Source organism: Eleutherodactylus coqui, chromosome 5, assembly GCF_035609145.1.
Source record: "Eleutherodactylus coqui strain aEleCoq1 chromosome 5, aEleCoq1.hap1, whole genome shotgun sequence".
NCBI lineage: Eukaryota > Metazoa > Chordata > Amphibia > Anura > Eleutherodactylidae > Eleutherodactylus > Eleutherodactylus coqui.
Genome location: NC_089841.1, coordinates 85,967,559 through 85,986,508, shown reverse-complemented (window position 1 = coordinate 85,986,508; position 18,950 = coordinate 85,967,559). Strand labels below are relative to the sequence as shown.

At 43.3% G+C, this 18,950-nt stretch overlaps 1 protein-coding gene across 1 annotated transcript in view; it reads left to right on the top strand.

Moving 5' to 3' along the window:
- CENPK (centromere protein K) overlaps positions 1-18,950 on the top strand; it is a 58,956-nt gene that overhangs the window by 20,458 nt on the left and 19,548 nt on the right. Inside the window, exons 4-6 of the mRNA XM_066602798.1 lie at positions 1,393-1,449; positions 10,740-10,812; positions 14,686-14,732. Of these exons, the coding sequence (XP_066458895.1) occupies positions 1,393-1,449; positions 10,740-10,812; positions 14,686-14,732 (177 nt within the window). The remainder of the gene's footprint in view (positions 1-1,392; positions 1,450-10,739; positions 10,813-14,685; positions 14,733-18,950) is intronic.

Here is an 18,950-nt window from a genome sequence, read left to right as displayed (position 1 = left end):
TTTTACACAACCCAGTTATTGGTCAAATGAGCATTCAGAGGAGTATTTGGGCTCGATAATCAGCAAATATGAAAGGACCATTAGTTCCCAGGAAAATGCTCTACTTTTCTTTTTTTTCCCAAGGGATATTGTATCATGTAATAACTTTTGTTTCGTATACTTGCCTGTATACATGAAGCCAATCAATAACTCACAATGGTCACATATATGCTCACACTTGAACTAATCCTCCAACTGATGAATGTAGGGAGACAGATGTCAGTAGAACTCTACCAACTCCGGCTTCAAAATACAAATATTATGTATTATACATTAAAGAAAGCTATCATCAACTATGAGGATCATAAACTAAGCTTATGGGCTCGTAGCACAGGGGCCATAGAGTGGGGAGGGGGGGCTCGGTGCATTGAGCGGACACTTCTCTGCCTTCAGTGTGTCCTCCCCATAAAGAACAGTGTGTATGCGTGCACACTGACTGCAGGGAAGAGTCCTCTCCCTACACCAAGCAGCAATTCCCTGGGCTGACCGTGAGGACATGGTAAGCCAGGTAAGTATATAAAAGACATTCCTGCTCTCTGCGGCCCACGTCCTACCACCCCATAAACTTCCTCTGAGCTCATAGGACATGACAGGTTCATTTAATGCATAATATCATTTCATTCTGAGAGCAGAGTTAGTACATTTCTGCAGACTGCCACCTCCCTACGTGTCTGCATCCAACAGTCCAGCATAGTGGAGGATTACTTCAATTTTGGCATATATGAAACCATTGTGAGTTGGCGAATACAAAGGAGTCGGAGTGTGGACCAACAGCAGTGGGAGGTTTGGCAGGCTCTTCAGTCCCGTGTCTTTCTTCGCTTCTGGTGGTCACTTACTGTCTACTTTTACTTCCAAGTATCCCAAACTTGTATCTCCTGAGTGCATGAAACGTTCTCCACACCTCGGATGTCCCAGTGTCTACATTCTAACGCACCTTTTCTTTTGTAGGTACAAATTTCATTTAGATCCAAAATCTTGCTTTGCCGTCCACAGTGGAAGGCGTTGTGCTTCAGTTGCAGTTATCCTTCTTTTATTACACATAAAACCTTTTTCTCACATATGTTCTACTCCTCCACAGTCTCATAAACTTTCTTGTTTGTTGCATTAATGATGTAACTGTCTGCCAAACTGCTGACCCTTGGCTGGGCCGGAACTGAGAGCTGCTTAAGGTTGTCATTGTGTTTCAATTTAATATCCATTGAGATACTAGAAATCCAAATGAATTCTGCTAGGACATCGCTGCGCGGCCTTTAGAGAAGGGGGGGGGGGGGGGGCGACAAAATATAAGTTTTATAATTTGCTAAAATTGACTTTTTAAGCTTTAGAACCAATTATGTTTGTGTTTTTAAACAGTGCCAGGGCCACCTCATGGTGATGGAAAGGGAGAACGGGCCAGAGTCTGATGACGAGGTGAGACACAGGATTATGTCAATATAGATTTTCTGTGTGTTTTCGTTTTTATTATTTGTGCGTGTGTGTTGGGGGGGGGGATATTCACACTGATGATTTTAACATCCAAGTTCTGTCCGAGTTTGAAACTGACTGAACTCAGACCCATTACGCTGGGGTCACACAGGACCAAAATTCCGTGGAAATCTCGCAGAATGACTGCACGGAAATAATGCAGCTTCAAAACCCACGACCATTCGCTGCAGATTTTGGTGCGGCCTCGCCGCCTGCATTCCACTGCAGCTATCTCTCCCCATAGAGAGGAGAGCTTCCACCATGGAAACAGGGGAAAGAATTGACATGCCATGTCTTTGAATTCCGCGTGGTATGTCAGTTTCAGCACAGCTTGGCTGCAACGGACCGGCCGCAGCATGTGGACGAGAATTTTTGCAAATCTCGTCCATTTTGTTGCTTTATCCCGAAACAAAAAGCACGAACGGAATTTTCATGCAGAAAGTCTGCACGGAAATTCCGCAGCAACTACACCCAGTGGGAACCAGCCTTAACGTTAATGGGGCTTATACTAATACCAATACTGCTTAATAGTCAGACAGTGCAAATTTACACTAGGCAGTTTTCAAATGTGCCAGATTTATCATAGTGACTCATGCTGGATGTGTCAAACTTCATGACTGTCTGATCTAACGTTATACCACCTTTCAGTTGGCGTACTTTATGCCAAATTGCACCAATTTTTGGCACACAGTGAATGCTTTAAACACTTTTGACCATGCTCCCTTTTCAACAAAGGGATTGCCCCTTTGTTCGGCACAGCAAAAAAAGTGTCTGAAACTGTTTAACATACACAGCAAATGGGGCAGAATTGACACCATTAAACTAATCAAATTTGCAATAGTAAATAAGTCCCAATACCTGTGTTCACATGTGGAATATATATACTGTATATATAATTTTTTTTTTAATTCTATATTGAGCTGGTGGCCTTTGAAAAAAATAAATAAATTTTAAAAAACGCAGCATGTCCTATTTTTGTGTGATTCTTGGACCAGAATCGCCCATCCAAGTCAACAGGTGCGTCAAAAAAAAAATGGAATGCACTGGCATGGCGTGCTCCATGTTCTTTTTTACACGCCCTTTGACTTCAATGGGTGTTTTTAGTTACATCAATTTGGTCACCTTACGTTATTAAAAAAAAAAAAAAAAACATTTTGTACACACTAAAAATGGCATTCTGATGACACGCGTTAGAAAAACTAAAGCTGAATAAAAACATACTTTCACTCCTGATGTGCACATTTTTCACAATGTCAGCTCTATGATTGCATGGCCGCTGTGAACGCTTAGTTATGGGTCTGTTTTGCCCACTGGAAAAGTAGTTGTTTTAGAAAAAAAAATTAGTAGAACTTGAATGCACCCCATATTATGGCCATGTGATGAGGCCTGGGTCATGTGTTTGTATTTGCCCACCCCGTGTCATGTCTGAACATGAGCACAACCTGCTGCAGAGTCCGCACAGCTGAAACTCCCCTATTAACCATTTCCAATCCAGTGTCGGACCTCGTCCAACATTAAGATTTCCCTGCATAGTTCCGATGTCGGACGAGGTCCAACACCTGTATTAGCAGGCTAGGGTACAGCGCTCTGTACTTTATAGTGAATAGTACAGCGCTCCAATGACATAATGTATGAGGTCATCACAGCTGTGTCTTCTCGTAGCGCCTAAAAAATTCTTGCGCTTCTGTGATGCTGAAAGTAGTGATGAAGAAGAAAGTGGCGATTAATTTGCCACCTATTACAGGTAGCTAGAAGGACTATCGTGTTGATGGGATCTTATACAGATTCCGTACTTAATGACACAACAGGGATTCACCCTTCCTCAAAGTGCGCATCCAAAAACGGAGCTACAATACTTCAACCTTTTTTTCAGCTGATGAGCTGTTTGGCGAAATTGAAGAAAAAATACAAAAGGTGATTCCACTACCAAAATACTGAATGTGGCACTCCTGGAAGGATGTTTCACCAGAAGAAATGAATGCATTCCTTGGTGTCATAATGAACATGGCTTCGAATTTAAAGCCACAATAAGAGAACGAATGGCTAGACTGAACCCCATCCTTCAAGGCGGTTTTCTCCCACCTCCGTTTTCTCCAAATATATTGGATGCTGCATTTCGTTCCTCCTGACGCTGTGCAATGGAGTGTGCCTACCCGATGGTGCAAGGTGAAAAATTTCAGTGATTGCATTGACAAGAAATACAAAGTACTGTATGTCCCAGGAAGAAATGTGGCTATAGATGAGAGCACAGTACAGTGCTACAATCCAAAGACGCCTACAAAGCGAGGCCTACAAATTTTTTGCCTGTGGAATTCTGAAAATGGCAACATTCCCTGTTATGGCAAGACCACCGCAGACAGTCTTATTCAGCCTGATTTGCCAACTACATCTCGGATTGTGATTCATTTGGTGCAAGGCCAAACAAGTGGTGTAGGCTATCACAACTTCACTGACGGGTTCTACACAAGCCTGACATGAAAATGTATATTACAGGATCAGTTATGGTTTCTATAAAGGATTTTCCTAGTGAACTGAAAATAAATAAATCCTGGAATTTCAATTAGAACTTCTAGAAAATCTTCAGCAGTGATTGGCGACTAACAGAATTGTATTTAACAAGGAGAAATGCAAAGTCCTACATCTGAGCAAGAAAAATGAAAAAAAGCACATACAGAATGGGAGGAATTGGGTTAAGCAGCAGCACATGTGAAAAAGACTTTGGTATACTAATAGGTCATAGACTGGACTTGAGTCAACAATGTGATGCACTCCTTAAAATATAACCTTTGATAAAGAAATACTGAAATCTAGAAAAATGCAGCTTATGGACATAGACAACATAAATAATAGTCTCCACTAGCAATTTTTTAGGACTACCTTGTCCTCTTAGTTTCTAAACCACTAATGAAATAGGGCTGTGTCTATCACACATTGAGCCTTAATTGCTTATTTCATATAGTAACTATCTGTAGTGCCTACTAGTGGAGACTATTATTTATGTTGTCTATGTCCATAAGCTGCATTTTTCTAGATTTTAGTATTTCTTTATTAAAGGTTATATTTTAAGGAGTTTGTCAGTGATAGCGGTTACATTTTCTCTACTCCACTGCACCTGTGACACCCCAACAATGTGATGCAGCAGCAAAAAAGGCAAACACAATTCTGGGATGTATTAAGAGAAGCATAGAGTCTAGATCACGTAAGGTAATTATCCCCCTCTACTCTTCCTTAGTCAGACCTCATCTGGAATACTGTGTCCAGTTCTGGGCACCTCACTTTAAAAAAGACAGACAAACTGGAGCAAGTTCAGAGAAGAGTTATTAAGATGATGAGCGGTCTGCAAACCATGCCCTATGAGGAACGGTTAAAGGATCTGGGAATGTTTAGCTTGCAAAAAAGGCTAAGAGGAGACTTATTAGCTGCCTACAAATATTTGAAGGGCTGTCACAGTGCAGAGGGATCAGCCCTATTCTCATTTGCACAAGGAAAGACTAGAAGAATTGTGATGTGTTATGGAACGCGGTGTGGACCCACTGTGCCAACCAAGAGGGTTTGACTTTGGGCTAAACCTGAGGGGATTATCCTGTTGACTCTCAAGTTTGAGTAGCTGGCCTAATAGGATGAAACTGAAAGGGAGGAGACACAAATTAGATATTAGAAAAAACTTTCTGACAGTGAGGGTGATGAATAAGTGGAACAGGTTGCCACGGGAAGTGTTGAGTTCTCCTTCAAATGAAGTCTTTAAACAGAGGATGAACAGACATCTGTCTGGAATGATTTAGTGAATCCTGCACTGAGCAGGGGGTTGGAACTGATGACACTGAAGGTTCCTTCCAACTCTACCATTCTCTAATTCTATGAATTATGTGCCTATGAATGTGATGTGCCTCTCATTCCAAGACAAGAGGACTGTAACAATGCTGAGTACATTCTATGTCCCACAAACACAGTTGATCGCTATCTTTCAGAAGAATCAGCTAGTTTAAATTGAAAAACCCACCATATTTAGGACTGCACAAAGTTTATAGGTGGTGAGGACAGAGCTGATCAGTACTCTGGATGCTACGGTTTTACCAGAATATACCACAAATAGTGGTAATTTGAGGAACACAAATACGAGAAAGAGGGGAAGACCAACTTCTGTGGTTGAGGAAAGACTAAATGGGAAGTTGCATTTCCTAATGCAAAATAAAAAAATCCACAAAGGATTGCTTGGTTTGCAGAAGAAAGGAAAGAAATCAGTTTCTACTGTGAGACATGCAGTAGGAAGCCTTGAATTCATCCAGAAGAACACGTGAAGAACTATCACACTTTAAAAAAAAGTCTAGAACAACATAATTGCTAATAAAATCATCATGACATTTCATTTTTGTAATGTTTCTATTGAGTTACTCCACAACGCTCTTTCCCACCAAAAATACATAAGATCTGGGGAGGATGTGGGTTGCAAGGAAATTGGATTGGAAAAGGTAAAGAGTCTGCCTCTACGAGAAGCAGTGACAATTAATTGCATAGCATTTCATGCATTCACATCTCTGTCTCCAAGCAGGTAGTTACTGTGAGCACCCAGTCAGCGGTCACATAACTGCTTGCCTGTTCTCTATGGTTGGCCACAGCACTTGGTGTACAGGAGCACTGCCTTAGTGCCCTTCTAATGGCCTAATAAATTGTTATGATTCAGGTATCAAGTGGAAATCTGAACGATTCGTTCAGTGTAAATTAATGACAATTTGTTTGGTTCTCGTTCGCCATTCAGTTTCTGCATGCGGGAAACTCAAAAAGAGATTGGTCCATCTAAACAGGCAGTCGTTCATAAATGAACTGCCTGCTTACTGTGAATGGAGACGAGTTAAGCCGTAACGACCCCCATCCCGCTCCATCCACTTCCATTCTCTAACGATGCTCACTCCTATGTAAGGGTCAAGAAATGAAAATCACTTGAATGACTTGTCAGGCATCTGTACCTAACAAGTTGTCCTGTGTAAAGCGGCCCTTATAATTAAAATCAATGACCGCTGCACCAGTGACTACACAGGGTTAGGAGCGATCTGCTTCTGCTCCATACTCTGTCTTGCTGGTGACAGCGGGCACTCGAACAGATGATTGGCCGGGGTCTCGACTGGTGGATCCCAGCCGATTTAGCTATTGATGGCTTATCTTAAGGATAGGTCTTCAATAGAAATAGCCCAGAAAAGCCTTTAACCTGTGGGGACATCTTCCAATAAAATGTTTAACTGTGTAAAATCAAGTGATAGGCTACCCTTAAAGGGGTTGTCTCGCGAAATCAAGTGGGGTTATACACTTCTGTATGGCCATATTAATGCACTTTGTAATATACATCGTGCATTAAATATGAGCCATACGCGTAGCTCCGCCCCATGACGTGTGCCGGTTCCAGCCTCCTGATTGGCTGGAATCGGCACGTGACGTCACACGTCATGGGGTGGAGCTACGCGATGACGCGTACAAGGGGGCGGAGCCAAAACGCCAATGCTGCCGAGCGGAGCCGAAGGGAGAAGACGGATCTGCGCAAGTGCGTCTAAAAAAGCAAGAAGACACCGAAATTAGACGGAACCATGGCGACGGGGACGCTAGCAACGGAGCAGGTAAGTGAATAACTTCTGTATGGCTCATATTTGATGCACGATGTATATTACAAAGTGCATTAATATGGCCATACAGAAGTGTATAACCCCACTTGATTTCGCGAGACAACCCCTTTAAGGCTAAAATTAGTTGCGTCACCAAGGGGTAGAATATATTTAGGGCTACGTCTAGTAGTTTGTTCGCCTATCTTCTTCACCAGAAATCTGCATCTCTCCTATACTTCATATGAGGTCTGATTCTGGCGACGTCCGTCTTGATAAGAACTCGATTGGGGTGAAATTTCAGCAATTCTATAGTAAATTAATTATATGACACTGGATCTCACTATTTCCAATGGGAACTGAGTGATTTTTCTAGCCAACCTCCCCTTTCCAACACTTAATTTGGCCCAAAAAACATCCATGGACGCTCCCTTTACATTGAGTGAATTGTCAGAGTCTCTCTCTGATAGGTCACTTGGTTAATCACCAGGCCCTGACGATATCCCAGTGAAATTATTTGGAAAAATATTACCACCTGTCCTAGCGATTTACAATGCAGCTTATGAAAGGGGTTCTTTACCCTTATCCTTTTTATTAAGCCATAATTGTACTTTTTTATTTTTTAAAGGATCCCCTAGGTTGTGGCTCATACACACCAATATCGTTATCGAATATAGATTACAAGCTCTTGACTAAAATTCTGGTTAACCATCTCAACTCCATGATACCAGATCTAATACACTCCGACCAGACTGGGTTCATGTCTGGGAAATCCATGTGTGAAAATCTCGGGAGGTCCAGGTGGTAATACAAATAGGGGTAACTTTAAACATAGACTGGGCCTTGGCCTTGTTAGTTATAGAAGACATGTTGCTGCTGTGCCCTGTCTGTCATTTGAGTTTGTGTTTATTTTACTTCAGCATCTCCAGAGTTAACAGTTCCTGACTCCTCTACCCAGCTGGAGGTTGTTTGCCAATCACTCCACTATATACCTCCCTCAGATTTGGTCTCCAGTGCTTCAAAGTTGTTGTACTCCTAAGGCTGCCTGCAGATGGCCGGGTCAGATCCCGCTGCGAGAATTCTGGCAGCAGGATCCGACCTGCGCCCTTGCAGTGACCCGTGCGGCTCTGCTCTGTCATGAGCCGCTTTCCGCCCAGCCAGCGCATGCGCAGAGCGGAGCCGGCATGTTGGTAGTGGCATTTCTGTGCGGGCCTTTGCGAGGCCTGCACAGAAATAGAACATGCCTCGGTTTGTTTTCCGCGCATGTTTTCACGCGGACAAATCGCGGCTGTGTGCATAGGATTGCGTTTTGTAATGCAATCCTATGCAGGCGGGCATGGGCGAAAATTCTGTGGGAAATCCCGCCATGGAATTTCCGCCCATGTGCAGGGGGCCTAAGACTGCTTGTGGCTGCTGCTCCTGCAGTAATCTTTGTGGCTACTTATCTCCAGTCTGCTATAGCTGTGAGCTGCTTGTGCTTCATCCAGATCCTCTGTTACCTGCTCACATTCTCCGTTCCTGTTCCTGCTTAGTACGACCTGTTTGGGTTGTAGGGTCATGACAGGGTTATTCAGTGCCCAGGTTTCAGCTTACTCCGCTTTCTGTTAGGCAGGGACTTCCTTATTCCGCACCAGCTCAGGGCTAGCTCAGTCCTAGTTTCTGCCTTGTACCAAGCTACGTGTTGAGAAGTGAGCATCTGGTCTCTGGGTCAGCTATCAGTCCAACCGGGTGGTTTCCCTCTGCTCGGAGGGACGACACAGTTGTTCCATGCCCGAATATGTAATAGGCCTCTTTAGATGCTACCAAAGCACTTGACTCTTGAATGGCCTTTCCTAGTTCATGTTCTGCAAAGACTTGGTTTTAGTGAAGTTTTTATCCAGTGGTTCTCCTTACTTTATAAATCACCCTTAACGGCCATCTCAGTCAATGGTTCCTACTAGAAATGAGCGAGCATGCTCGGATAAGGCAGTTACTTGAGCGAGCATCGCTCTTCCAGAGTACGTTCATTGTCGTCCGAGCAGGCTCGAGGGGGCAGCGGGGGGAAGAGAGAGAAATCTCTCTATCCCCACCCCCCACCCCACCCCTGCCCCCAGCCACCCCTCCGAGCCTGCTTGATAAGGAAAATGAGGCAATCAGAACATTCCTGAGGGAAACATTATTCCTGGCTAGAAAAGTGATCGCATTGCTATGGATCGTACAAATCCCTCTTTATCTATGTGAAGGAAATTGTTTAACGTAGTTGTACTATAGAACTACAAGGGACGTAACTATCCTGATAAGTTTGACAAGGTGTGGGGTATATAGTGTAACGCTTGCTCTCCTCATCTGTATGTACTACATATAATAATAACTGTTCTATCATGACAACTGTTAAATTGTCAACATATTCAAAATGCACATTGTGTGATTGGTGCGGACGAGAGTGTGTGGTTGTGGTAGGAGGAAGGAGGCGGGGAAGTTAGTCCAGGGAGCCAGCAGCCAATTACAGACTGCAGACTCCCATGGTGCGTGGCCCTCCCACTGATAGACTGCAGTTGTAAGTGGACATTGCACTGCCGGGGAGTGTCTAGTGCCTCTCTACTCAACTCTCGAGCGATGTCTGGACAGCCTGTAAATGAAAATGCAAGAGGACCTCTGGTTGCATAGCAACGCGGATCACATAAGCCGGCTCCAGTCATGTCCTCTGAGTTGCTATGCCGACTAGGTCCTGCACTTTCATTTACAGGCTGTCCAGACATCGCTCCAGAGGTGAGTAGAGCAGGGAGTGGACTTAAATATATATAGCAGGTATAAGTTATACCAGCTGTACATATATAATTATATACAGGAGATCTCCAGGTTACATCAGCATGGTACATATCAATATATACAGGGGAATAATCATCTACTGTATATAGTGATATGGAGCATGCTGGTGTAACTTGGAGATCTCCTGTATATAATTATATATGTACGCTGTACAGGTTTGTTTTTTTCTAAATCCCTGGTTTTCCTGTGCCATTGCTAGGCGATGACGCGGGTGCCTGTGACCTTTCCGCAATGTCATTGTGGAAGGGCCACGGGTCGGACAGCTTTCATTGACTTCAATGGAGGCTATCCGTACGGAATCTACACTAGAATAGAGTATGCTGCGATTTATTTCCTCTGTGAGCGGAAAATCACAATTGGTTTCCACTCGTGTACAGGAAAACCTGCTTTTCCCATGCTATGGGCGGTATTTGCTGCGGAATCTGGAGCAGTATGCCCGTTCTGGATTCTGCAATGCAAATCTGTCCGTGTGCAAAGGCGGCCTTAGGCTCATTTCATACTCGTGCGTCATGTTTAGAAATCTTACGCCAAGGGGCTAGATCATGTATGTAAATTGCCATGGTTTAGGTATGGGTACAGGTACAGGTAGAGGAAGGGGGGGAGGGGAGGCAGCTGAACTTTTGCACCCAAGTCCCTGAGCTTTTAGATACGCCCCTGGCACCATGCCTCGTGTGTACAGAGGTAGTCTACATTTATGGAAAATATCTCTGTACGTACAGAGTCCTATGGAGCACCCCACAATACCAGCCATGTGCATGAGTCCGCCCTTCAGCCGCATTGTATGTTAGTTTTTTATCTTAATGTTGGGCGCTCTTTGATTACTTGTATTTTTCTGTCTAGCTCTATCTACTTGTGATGAAGGCAAAAGCCCTCACGGTCGAGCATGAGCAGTGGCAAGATGCAACGCCTGACGGTAAGTGTTCCGCTGAGAAGCTTACAAGACACCATGTAAGATTTATGATAAGAGAAGCAAAAGCAAATTCTTGGCATAGAGTTTCATGGCTTTGGTTGTATTCTAGCCAGCAATACTAGATACATTTTGGAGATTATTTCCAGAAATTCCTGATATAAAAATCATTGCTGGTAGTGGGGGGAGACTAAATGTACGGTATATAAACCCCTTAGAGACCAGTTGATTTTTCACCTTAAGGACCCAGTGATTTTCATCATCCTATTGGAAGAAGCATAACTCATTGACATAGCCGTATGAGGGCTTGTTTTTACAAGTTGTATTTTTTAATGGCACCATTCTGGGGTACCATTGTTTCGGGTTATCTTTTTACATGCAGCATTCACCGTTTGGTAAAAATAACTTGATAACTTTCTTATGTGGATCAACATGATTACTGCGATACTAAGTTTCTAGATTTTTTTTTTTTGTTTTACTACTTCTGCAAAATAAAAAAAAATTTTCAGGAAAAACAATAGGATCTCCATCGCCGCATTCTAAGAACCATAGCACTTTTATTTTTTAAAGTGACGGTGCTTGTTTTTTTGCAGGAAGAGTTGCAGTTGTTATTGGTACCAGTTTGAGGAACATATAACTTTTTGATTGTTTGTTTTTTTTATTGCATTGTTTTGGGAGGCAGACAAAAGAAAAATAACAATTCGGGCATTACTTTTTTAAAACTATTTTTACAACATTCACCATGCAAGATAAATAACTAAATATTTTTATTGTCTGGGCCAATACGAATGCATTAATACATATTATGTTTTGCTTTTGGAAAATTTGGGGGGCATTTTAACCATTCAAAATGATTCTTTTGTGAAGAAAAGTGTAATTTTTTTTTTTTTTACTTTTTTTTTACTTTAAATTAAACTTTATCGAATTTTTATATCACTATTTTGTACTCTTTGAAGGGGACTTGAATATGCAGTTGTTCACTTGCTAGAATAGTATACTGCATTACTAATAAGCCTTGAATAGCAGTCTATTAGACTCTGTGGGGGGCGGGGCCCTAATTGGCTGTGTTACTTGGTAGACATGTGGGCCGCTGTCAGGCTTCCTGCTGTCTTGGCAACCTATTGGTACTTTGCAATCGCATTGGTAGGTGCCGAGGGGTGGCAGAAGGAGACCCCTCCTCCTGTCATCTGCTTGCATGCTATAGTTGCTATAAATTGTTGCATGTAAGGGGTTAAACGATCAGGATCTGAGGTCTCTTCGCTAATAGTTGTTATAGCAAGAGCCTGGCTGTCAGCCAAGCCATCACTTTAAAAAGATGTATGTGCAGGTTTAAAGCCGACTAGTGAGGTCAGTAAAAAGGCGTATTGCAGTCTCTAATGGGATAAAAAATAAATTTCATATATATATATATATATATATATATATATATATATATATATATATATATATATATATATATATATATACATACATACATACTGATCTCTCCTCTGCTGCTCTGCTCTTCCGCATCTGCACTGGTCACTTTGTTTATGTTGCCTGTAGCGGTCACATGGTTGTTGACTTATGTGACCATTGCAACCAATAGGAGCCCTGAACAGAATGTCATTAGCAACGTTCCATAAACCTGCTGGGGCTTCTATGTTACATGCCCACGTGACAGGTTTGCAGGACGTCAGCGGGCTAGAAAACCTGGTGATGTCATAGGTCATAGTCCGCGGCTCCGGAGCACAGCTTTAGCACTCTGGCACAAGACTGACCTCTCAGCTCTCCTGATTTTTCTATTTTATTAAAAATTTGTATTCTTCATGAAATAACCATTCTGCAGCATCTCTTCTTAGGGATCTGCTTTGTGACGATCCTCTGTTATTCCTTCTAAAAGTTTGTGAATAAATTGACAATTGGGTGTCACCAAGTGGGGGGAGTGTCCCTGTATGGTCGGAGTGTGACATTGCCCAATCAGTGCTGACTGTCTACAAATATGACCCTTTTATCAAGGGAAATGGTAACATCAAGTTGTCAAATTATTAAGGAGGAATAACAAGGGAACAGCACAACACTGATTTATGAGAATTTATGCTCTAGAATCGGTATTTCACGGGAAATACGGGCAATTATTTACTAAAAGGGAGATGTCAGCAGCGGTGACAGATCTTTAAAGTTACCCTCCAGTTTCCAGACAAATACTTTATTGACTGTTCTATGAATGTTTTTTTCACATAAACCACATAGCCATTTGACTGGCATCACCTGACCTGACCGAGAACAGGGGGCAGCATAACTCTGCTGATGGGTCCACTTTATCAGTGCAGTCCCCGTAGCCATGGTGCATTACATACTTTGAGTATATCCTGACCTCAGACCTTTTAGATCCTTATATATTGTTTCAACGGTTAGATTATATAATGGAAACAAAACTTTGGCAGACAGGAATCCGGATGACCAATCACTAACAATGATGCTGCTTTCTGCTCAGCTGTTAAAGACTATGGACACCTTTTGGCAGCCTTTTTTTCACTTAAGTGCATGTGTTTTGGACTGGCAATCATTTTTGCAGTAGGGTTTCTTTAGAAATTTAGCACCGTTTGTCTTCTGCAGCTTCTACATATCACTGTATACAAAAACTGCAGTCTGTCTTAATAGGAGATCTGTCAGTGAGACTGGACTGACTGCTCAACATCCCAGTGCTCTCTCCTCTCCTGCATTTTCTTATCAGCTAATTTATGACCACAGCAAAGTTTAACTTTGTGCTTAGAAATTGGCTAATAAGAAGTGCACTCCACCTCCATTCACTGAGCAATCCTCACTCCTGAGAGAAAGCACAGGAGCGGTTATCACTGGGACGGCTGTCGGGTGCTTCTGCGCCCTGACAGTTATACCCATGTAGAAGGGCTCTTAGATTGCAGTGATATGCAGAAGACAAAGTGTGCAAAATTTTTAATTAAAGCTTATTTAAAAAAACGATTATCAGCCCAAAATACATGCACTTAAAGGGAAAAAATTGCCCTCCAAAAGATATCCATAGCCTCTAAATAGGAACCATCATTTCCACTTACATATCTGTTTTTGTAAATTCTTCTTGTGTCTATGAAAAAATTAATCTGGAATGTCTTTTTTGTTTTTTTTTCCGTTTTTTTTTTTAGAACTCTGCATTGCACTATTCCTCTGTTATTCCTCCTGGAAATCTATGAATATATTACTAATTGGGTGTTACCAGTTAAGGATGTGTCCCTTCACACTCTGCCAATATCCAATCAGTGCTGACAGTATCAATCTGCATAAGAATACATCTGTTGACAAAATGTCAATGTTGAGTCAATTTATTCATACATTTCCAGGAGGAATAACAGAGGGACAACTAAGCAAAAACTTGTATAAAAAAGAGACCCCAGAATTGTTTCTTTTCAGAAGTGTTTACTAAAACAGACATGTCCAGAATGGTGACCGGTCCTCTTTAAGTTACACATGTGTCTTTTTTTAACATTTCCACTGACCGCCGGCAGCTTCTGATGACCTCAGTGCTCTTAACCTGTTTGCCATATACATAAATATTCGGAGACAGTAATGGCTTTTTATTGAGGCATGGATTTCGTCAGCTTCCACCATCTAAGTGATTGCAAATCACGTTAATCAGTTTTTCCTTGTTCATCGCGAAGCGTGGTTTGGAAAATCCCAGCTACCTGCTTAGAGGAAGGACCTCGGTGATTGAAATCCTTAATTTCTCTGTCACGTCCAACATTGCGGCCAGTGCTGTCATTCTTGGCTCTGCACGCCGCTCCTGATTTCACAGACAGTGAGGAAATTGAGAAGTCGTCTTCTGTCAATATGTTGCTATGGAAACCCAAACATTTAACTGGCTATTTATTTTATGTTTCTTAGTAATCTCCAACAACCAGGATATTTTGCTCGCCGCTGGAAAAGAAGAGGTAACCATCTCATTGGATTTCCCATAAGCAGGCTGTTTTATTGGCAGCCTGGCCTTAGGAAGGATATGAACCGTTTTTTTCTGTTAGAATACTTATTGATTAGGTTGTCTTTTCCACAGGATCATTTCTATAAGTAGAAGCTGACACAGCCCCGGCTCCTTGTAGAGCTCCAGCTGTAAATTACCCAAAAACATACTGTGCTGGCTGACGGCAACATTGTAGCCAGCTATCCCGGAACAATGCTACATGACACATTAATGCCATATTGTAATGAGCTCATGTCACACGTCATAAACCTAGATCGCTGGAAATGACCTGATGAAACCTGTGACCCGGCTATGATGTCACGTTCTGCTAGCCCTGGCTTTACTTACTATTAGCTGGCGTTACTTCTCTGCAGGCACAGTTCTACAGCTGGTAAAGTTGGGATTCAGGAGCTGGGTATTATATGTAAAACAGAAGCACTTGTACATTTGACTATACTTGTAGGGGGGAGGCATGGGAAGTTCCCGAAACTTTATTTAAAGTGTACTTCAGAAAGTTTCAAAGGCTGCCCATTGGTTGCTGCTGTTTGCACCCAGTTTGAGCTATCGATGCAGTTTTCTGCTGCTCTGCTGTTTGCAATTCACCTACAGGTGGGAGAGAGTCCTGTGCTAGGTATTCTGCCAGTACTGTACTGGCCAGGACTTCCTCTCCCACAATTGAGATGCTGCCTTGTATAGTCCTGCTTCAATCGGCTGTAAGGCAGCATCTGAATTCCTGACCCTCTTTTGCATGTGATAACTATCATGTTTCCTCACTAATAAGCCCTACCCCAATTTTCGTTTGGGGGAGGGGCTTGAAATATAAGTCCTTCCCTGAAAATAAGCCCTAGCTACACTACATGTAAAAAACAAACAAACACTAAAACAATACTCACCTAGCAGTTGGCATTCGGGTCACTCGCGTTGGGCTGCAGCGCTGCTGCAGACTTCCGTGTCCTCTGGCACGCCGACAGAGCAATTCTTCCTGGTAGTGGGGCTTGCATACACCGCTTCCAGCAAGCTAATCCTCTGATTGGTTAATCAAGCGCTGTGTCAGCCAATGAAAGTCGGCGCTTGATTAACCAATCGCAGCCATTCACAGCCTGCCTTCCCCCGAAAATAAGACACTGCATTATTTATTTTTTGAAGCAAAAATAAATATAAGACAGTGTCTTATTTTCAGGGAAACATGGTAGCAGTGTCCCCATTTCCCTGTTACTAGAGAAGCCAAGATGCCTAACAACAAGCAGTGGATTTCAACGCTACTGGAAGTGAGACTCTTAGTTGCAAGCACTTCAAACCTGATTTTCAATGGTAAACCCCCCCCCCAAAAAGGCAGTATATTACAAGATTGATGAGACACACATAGGCTGTTTGATAGGTATAACTTTTGTAAAAGGTTAGTGTCCATTTAAAGCAGGGGTCCCCAACTCCTGTCCTCAGGGACCCCAACAGGTCATGTTTTCAGGATATGCTATAGTAAGAACACCTGTGGCAATGTCTGAGGCATTGATAATAATTACATCACCTGTGCAACACTGAGGAAATCCTGAAAACATGACCTGTTGGCGGTCCCTGAGGACTGGAGTTAGGGAACACTGATTTAAAGGGAACCTGTCACCTCCTATAAGCATCTGGTATGTATAAAAATTACACCTCCAGACTCAGTGGGACCTGTCCTGTAAGCATATATCTATATTACACTCCAGTTCGGCACTAACAACCAATCAGGTTGATTCAGGGAACCCAAACAACCAATGAGGTTGAATCATACAAGACAAACAACCAATGAGTTTTCTGGAATTGTGAATCAGAACCAATGAGGTTACTGGAATTGTTGCATAGTGCCGAACTGGAGTGTAATATAGATATATGCGTCCTGTAAGCACTATAACTTAGTTTATGATGTTTACGGGAGGGGAAAGGTTCCATTTAAAGAGGACTTGTCAGCTCTCCTGACATGTCTTGTATTCTTTCTCCATGCCTTAACAATGCTAGAACATCTTGTCTTATAACTTTTGTCTTAGATTGTATCATTCCTCTATTTCTCTTGGAAATGTATGAATAATATTGACAACTGTGTTACCCTTGCTGTACTCAATGCAGTATGTCTCTGCACACTGTTAGCACTGACTGTTTAGGGGAACAGAATGGTCATGCGCACTTGATGATTCTTACATTTTCCTGAAGAATAACAGAGGAATGATACAAAACATAGTTCTTTTAAAAAGTGATGCTCCAAAATATATTTTCTGGGGAATACAATTATATACAGCACAGCAAAATATAATTTTCTAGGCTGTGTCATTGGGGTACACAACGAAGACCTTGGGTATAGCTCCTGCCACTAGAAGGCGGACTCTAAGCAGAGGAAGAATTGACTCCCCATACCAGTTATCCCCCTTCTGCAATCACTCGGCTAAATCACTTTTAGCTTATTGTCCATAGGAGGTAGACGTTACGACTGCTGGTCTTCAAGATCCTGGAGTTTGGACTGCTTTCCTACCTCCCAAAAGTAAGCTGGCACAGAGACGCCCTCATTTTTCTGGGACCTGCCAGTGAAAATCCTCTGTCTCAAAGTCCCTGGGCTCCCTTCCTCCACTAAAGGGAGGGGAGAAATAGTGGAGGATCAGGCTGGATATCGATAACAGCTACCTCTGGGAAGGTAAGTATGATGGCCCTTAGTTTTCCTTACCCCAGCACCCTGTCCTACCATCTATTTCCCCTTCCTTGGCTTCCTGCCCCAGGTGTGACCGGATCTCTTGCAGCCTAGGCAGGAGGGGAAGTCCCCCACAGGGTTACCTTTTGGGGGAGAGAAGTGAGGGGGTCATAGCCCTTTGGGGTGACTTTCCCTAGGCTGTGGCATATTTTTTTGACCAATGGTTTAGTCGCCAGAACCATGCGACGATCTTCAGTGGCACGTTTCTGCTTCTACCCTCTCCACATTACTTAGATCGCTTTCCCTTCTGGCCTGCGCTCATTCACAAGGAAGAGGAGTTCCGTTCACATTTGCATAGGGAATGCGCTCACATTCAGCCAACACACGATTGGCCAAGACTCCCTTCTGGGGGAGGGATTAACACTTTTGGGGATCGGTCTCACTTCCATTTTCCTGTGACGGGTGTCCTAGATGCCATTTTTTCGGTGTCTCCTCTTTCACAGGTCGGGGGACCTCCTGGACCCGGGTAAGACCTGCCCTAGGCGGCTCCTCTCCACCCAAGCCCACCTGCAGCTCTTCAGCCTGCTGCTACCACATTGCGCACACTTTGCAGTTAGGCATATTGTCCTCTGCACATATAGCTACAATGTCAGATTCTAAGGGAAACCCAGTAAACGGAGCACGGCCATTGCAATGTACTTCACATGCTCCTGTTGTCGCACCAAATTCTCATGTAGTCAGCAGGAGTCTCTTTGCGGAAACTGCCTGCTTCCAAGACTAGGCAGTGAACCTGTCCCAGGAACATTCACCTCCATGCCCCTACAGAGCTCTGAATCAGAATGGGCACGCTTCCTATCATTGGAAGTTTTGGACCTTACAAAAGCCTCTAGGTTCATTGTGTGAAGATGCTGGGTAGGACATCCAGCCAGAACCCGACTGAAGGGTCAAATGCTGAGGAATCATTTCTACCGGAACACACGCGTGACAGAACCAAGGGGCTACAATGGTCCCCAAGATTGCACGGTCATACACCTTCGCCTCCTTCCTATGCCTCGCCTCCGCTCATAGCAGCACACTGCACAATCCTCTCTAGGGACAGCTCCTGCACCAAGGGTGAAATATTGGATTCTGAGTCTTTCTTAGGCCTCATGTCCACGGGTGGATCTAATTTGCGGTATCCGCGCAGGATACATGGGCCGTCCGCAAATGCATTAAAGGGGTTGTCTCGCGAAAGCAAGTGGGGTTAAGTACTTCTGTATGGCCATATTAATGCACTTTGTAATATACATCGTGCATTAAATATGAGCCATACAGAAGTTATTCACTTACCTGCTCCGTTGCTGGCGTCCCCGTCTCCATGGCTCTGTCTAATTTCGGTGTCTTCTTGCTTTTTTAGACGCGCTTGCGCAGATGAGTCTTCTCCCTTCGGCTCGGCAGCAGCTGCGTTTTGGCTCCGCCCCCTTGCACGCGTCATCGCGTAGCTCCGCCCCATCACATGTGCCGATTCCAGCCTCCTGATTGGCTGGAATCGGCACA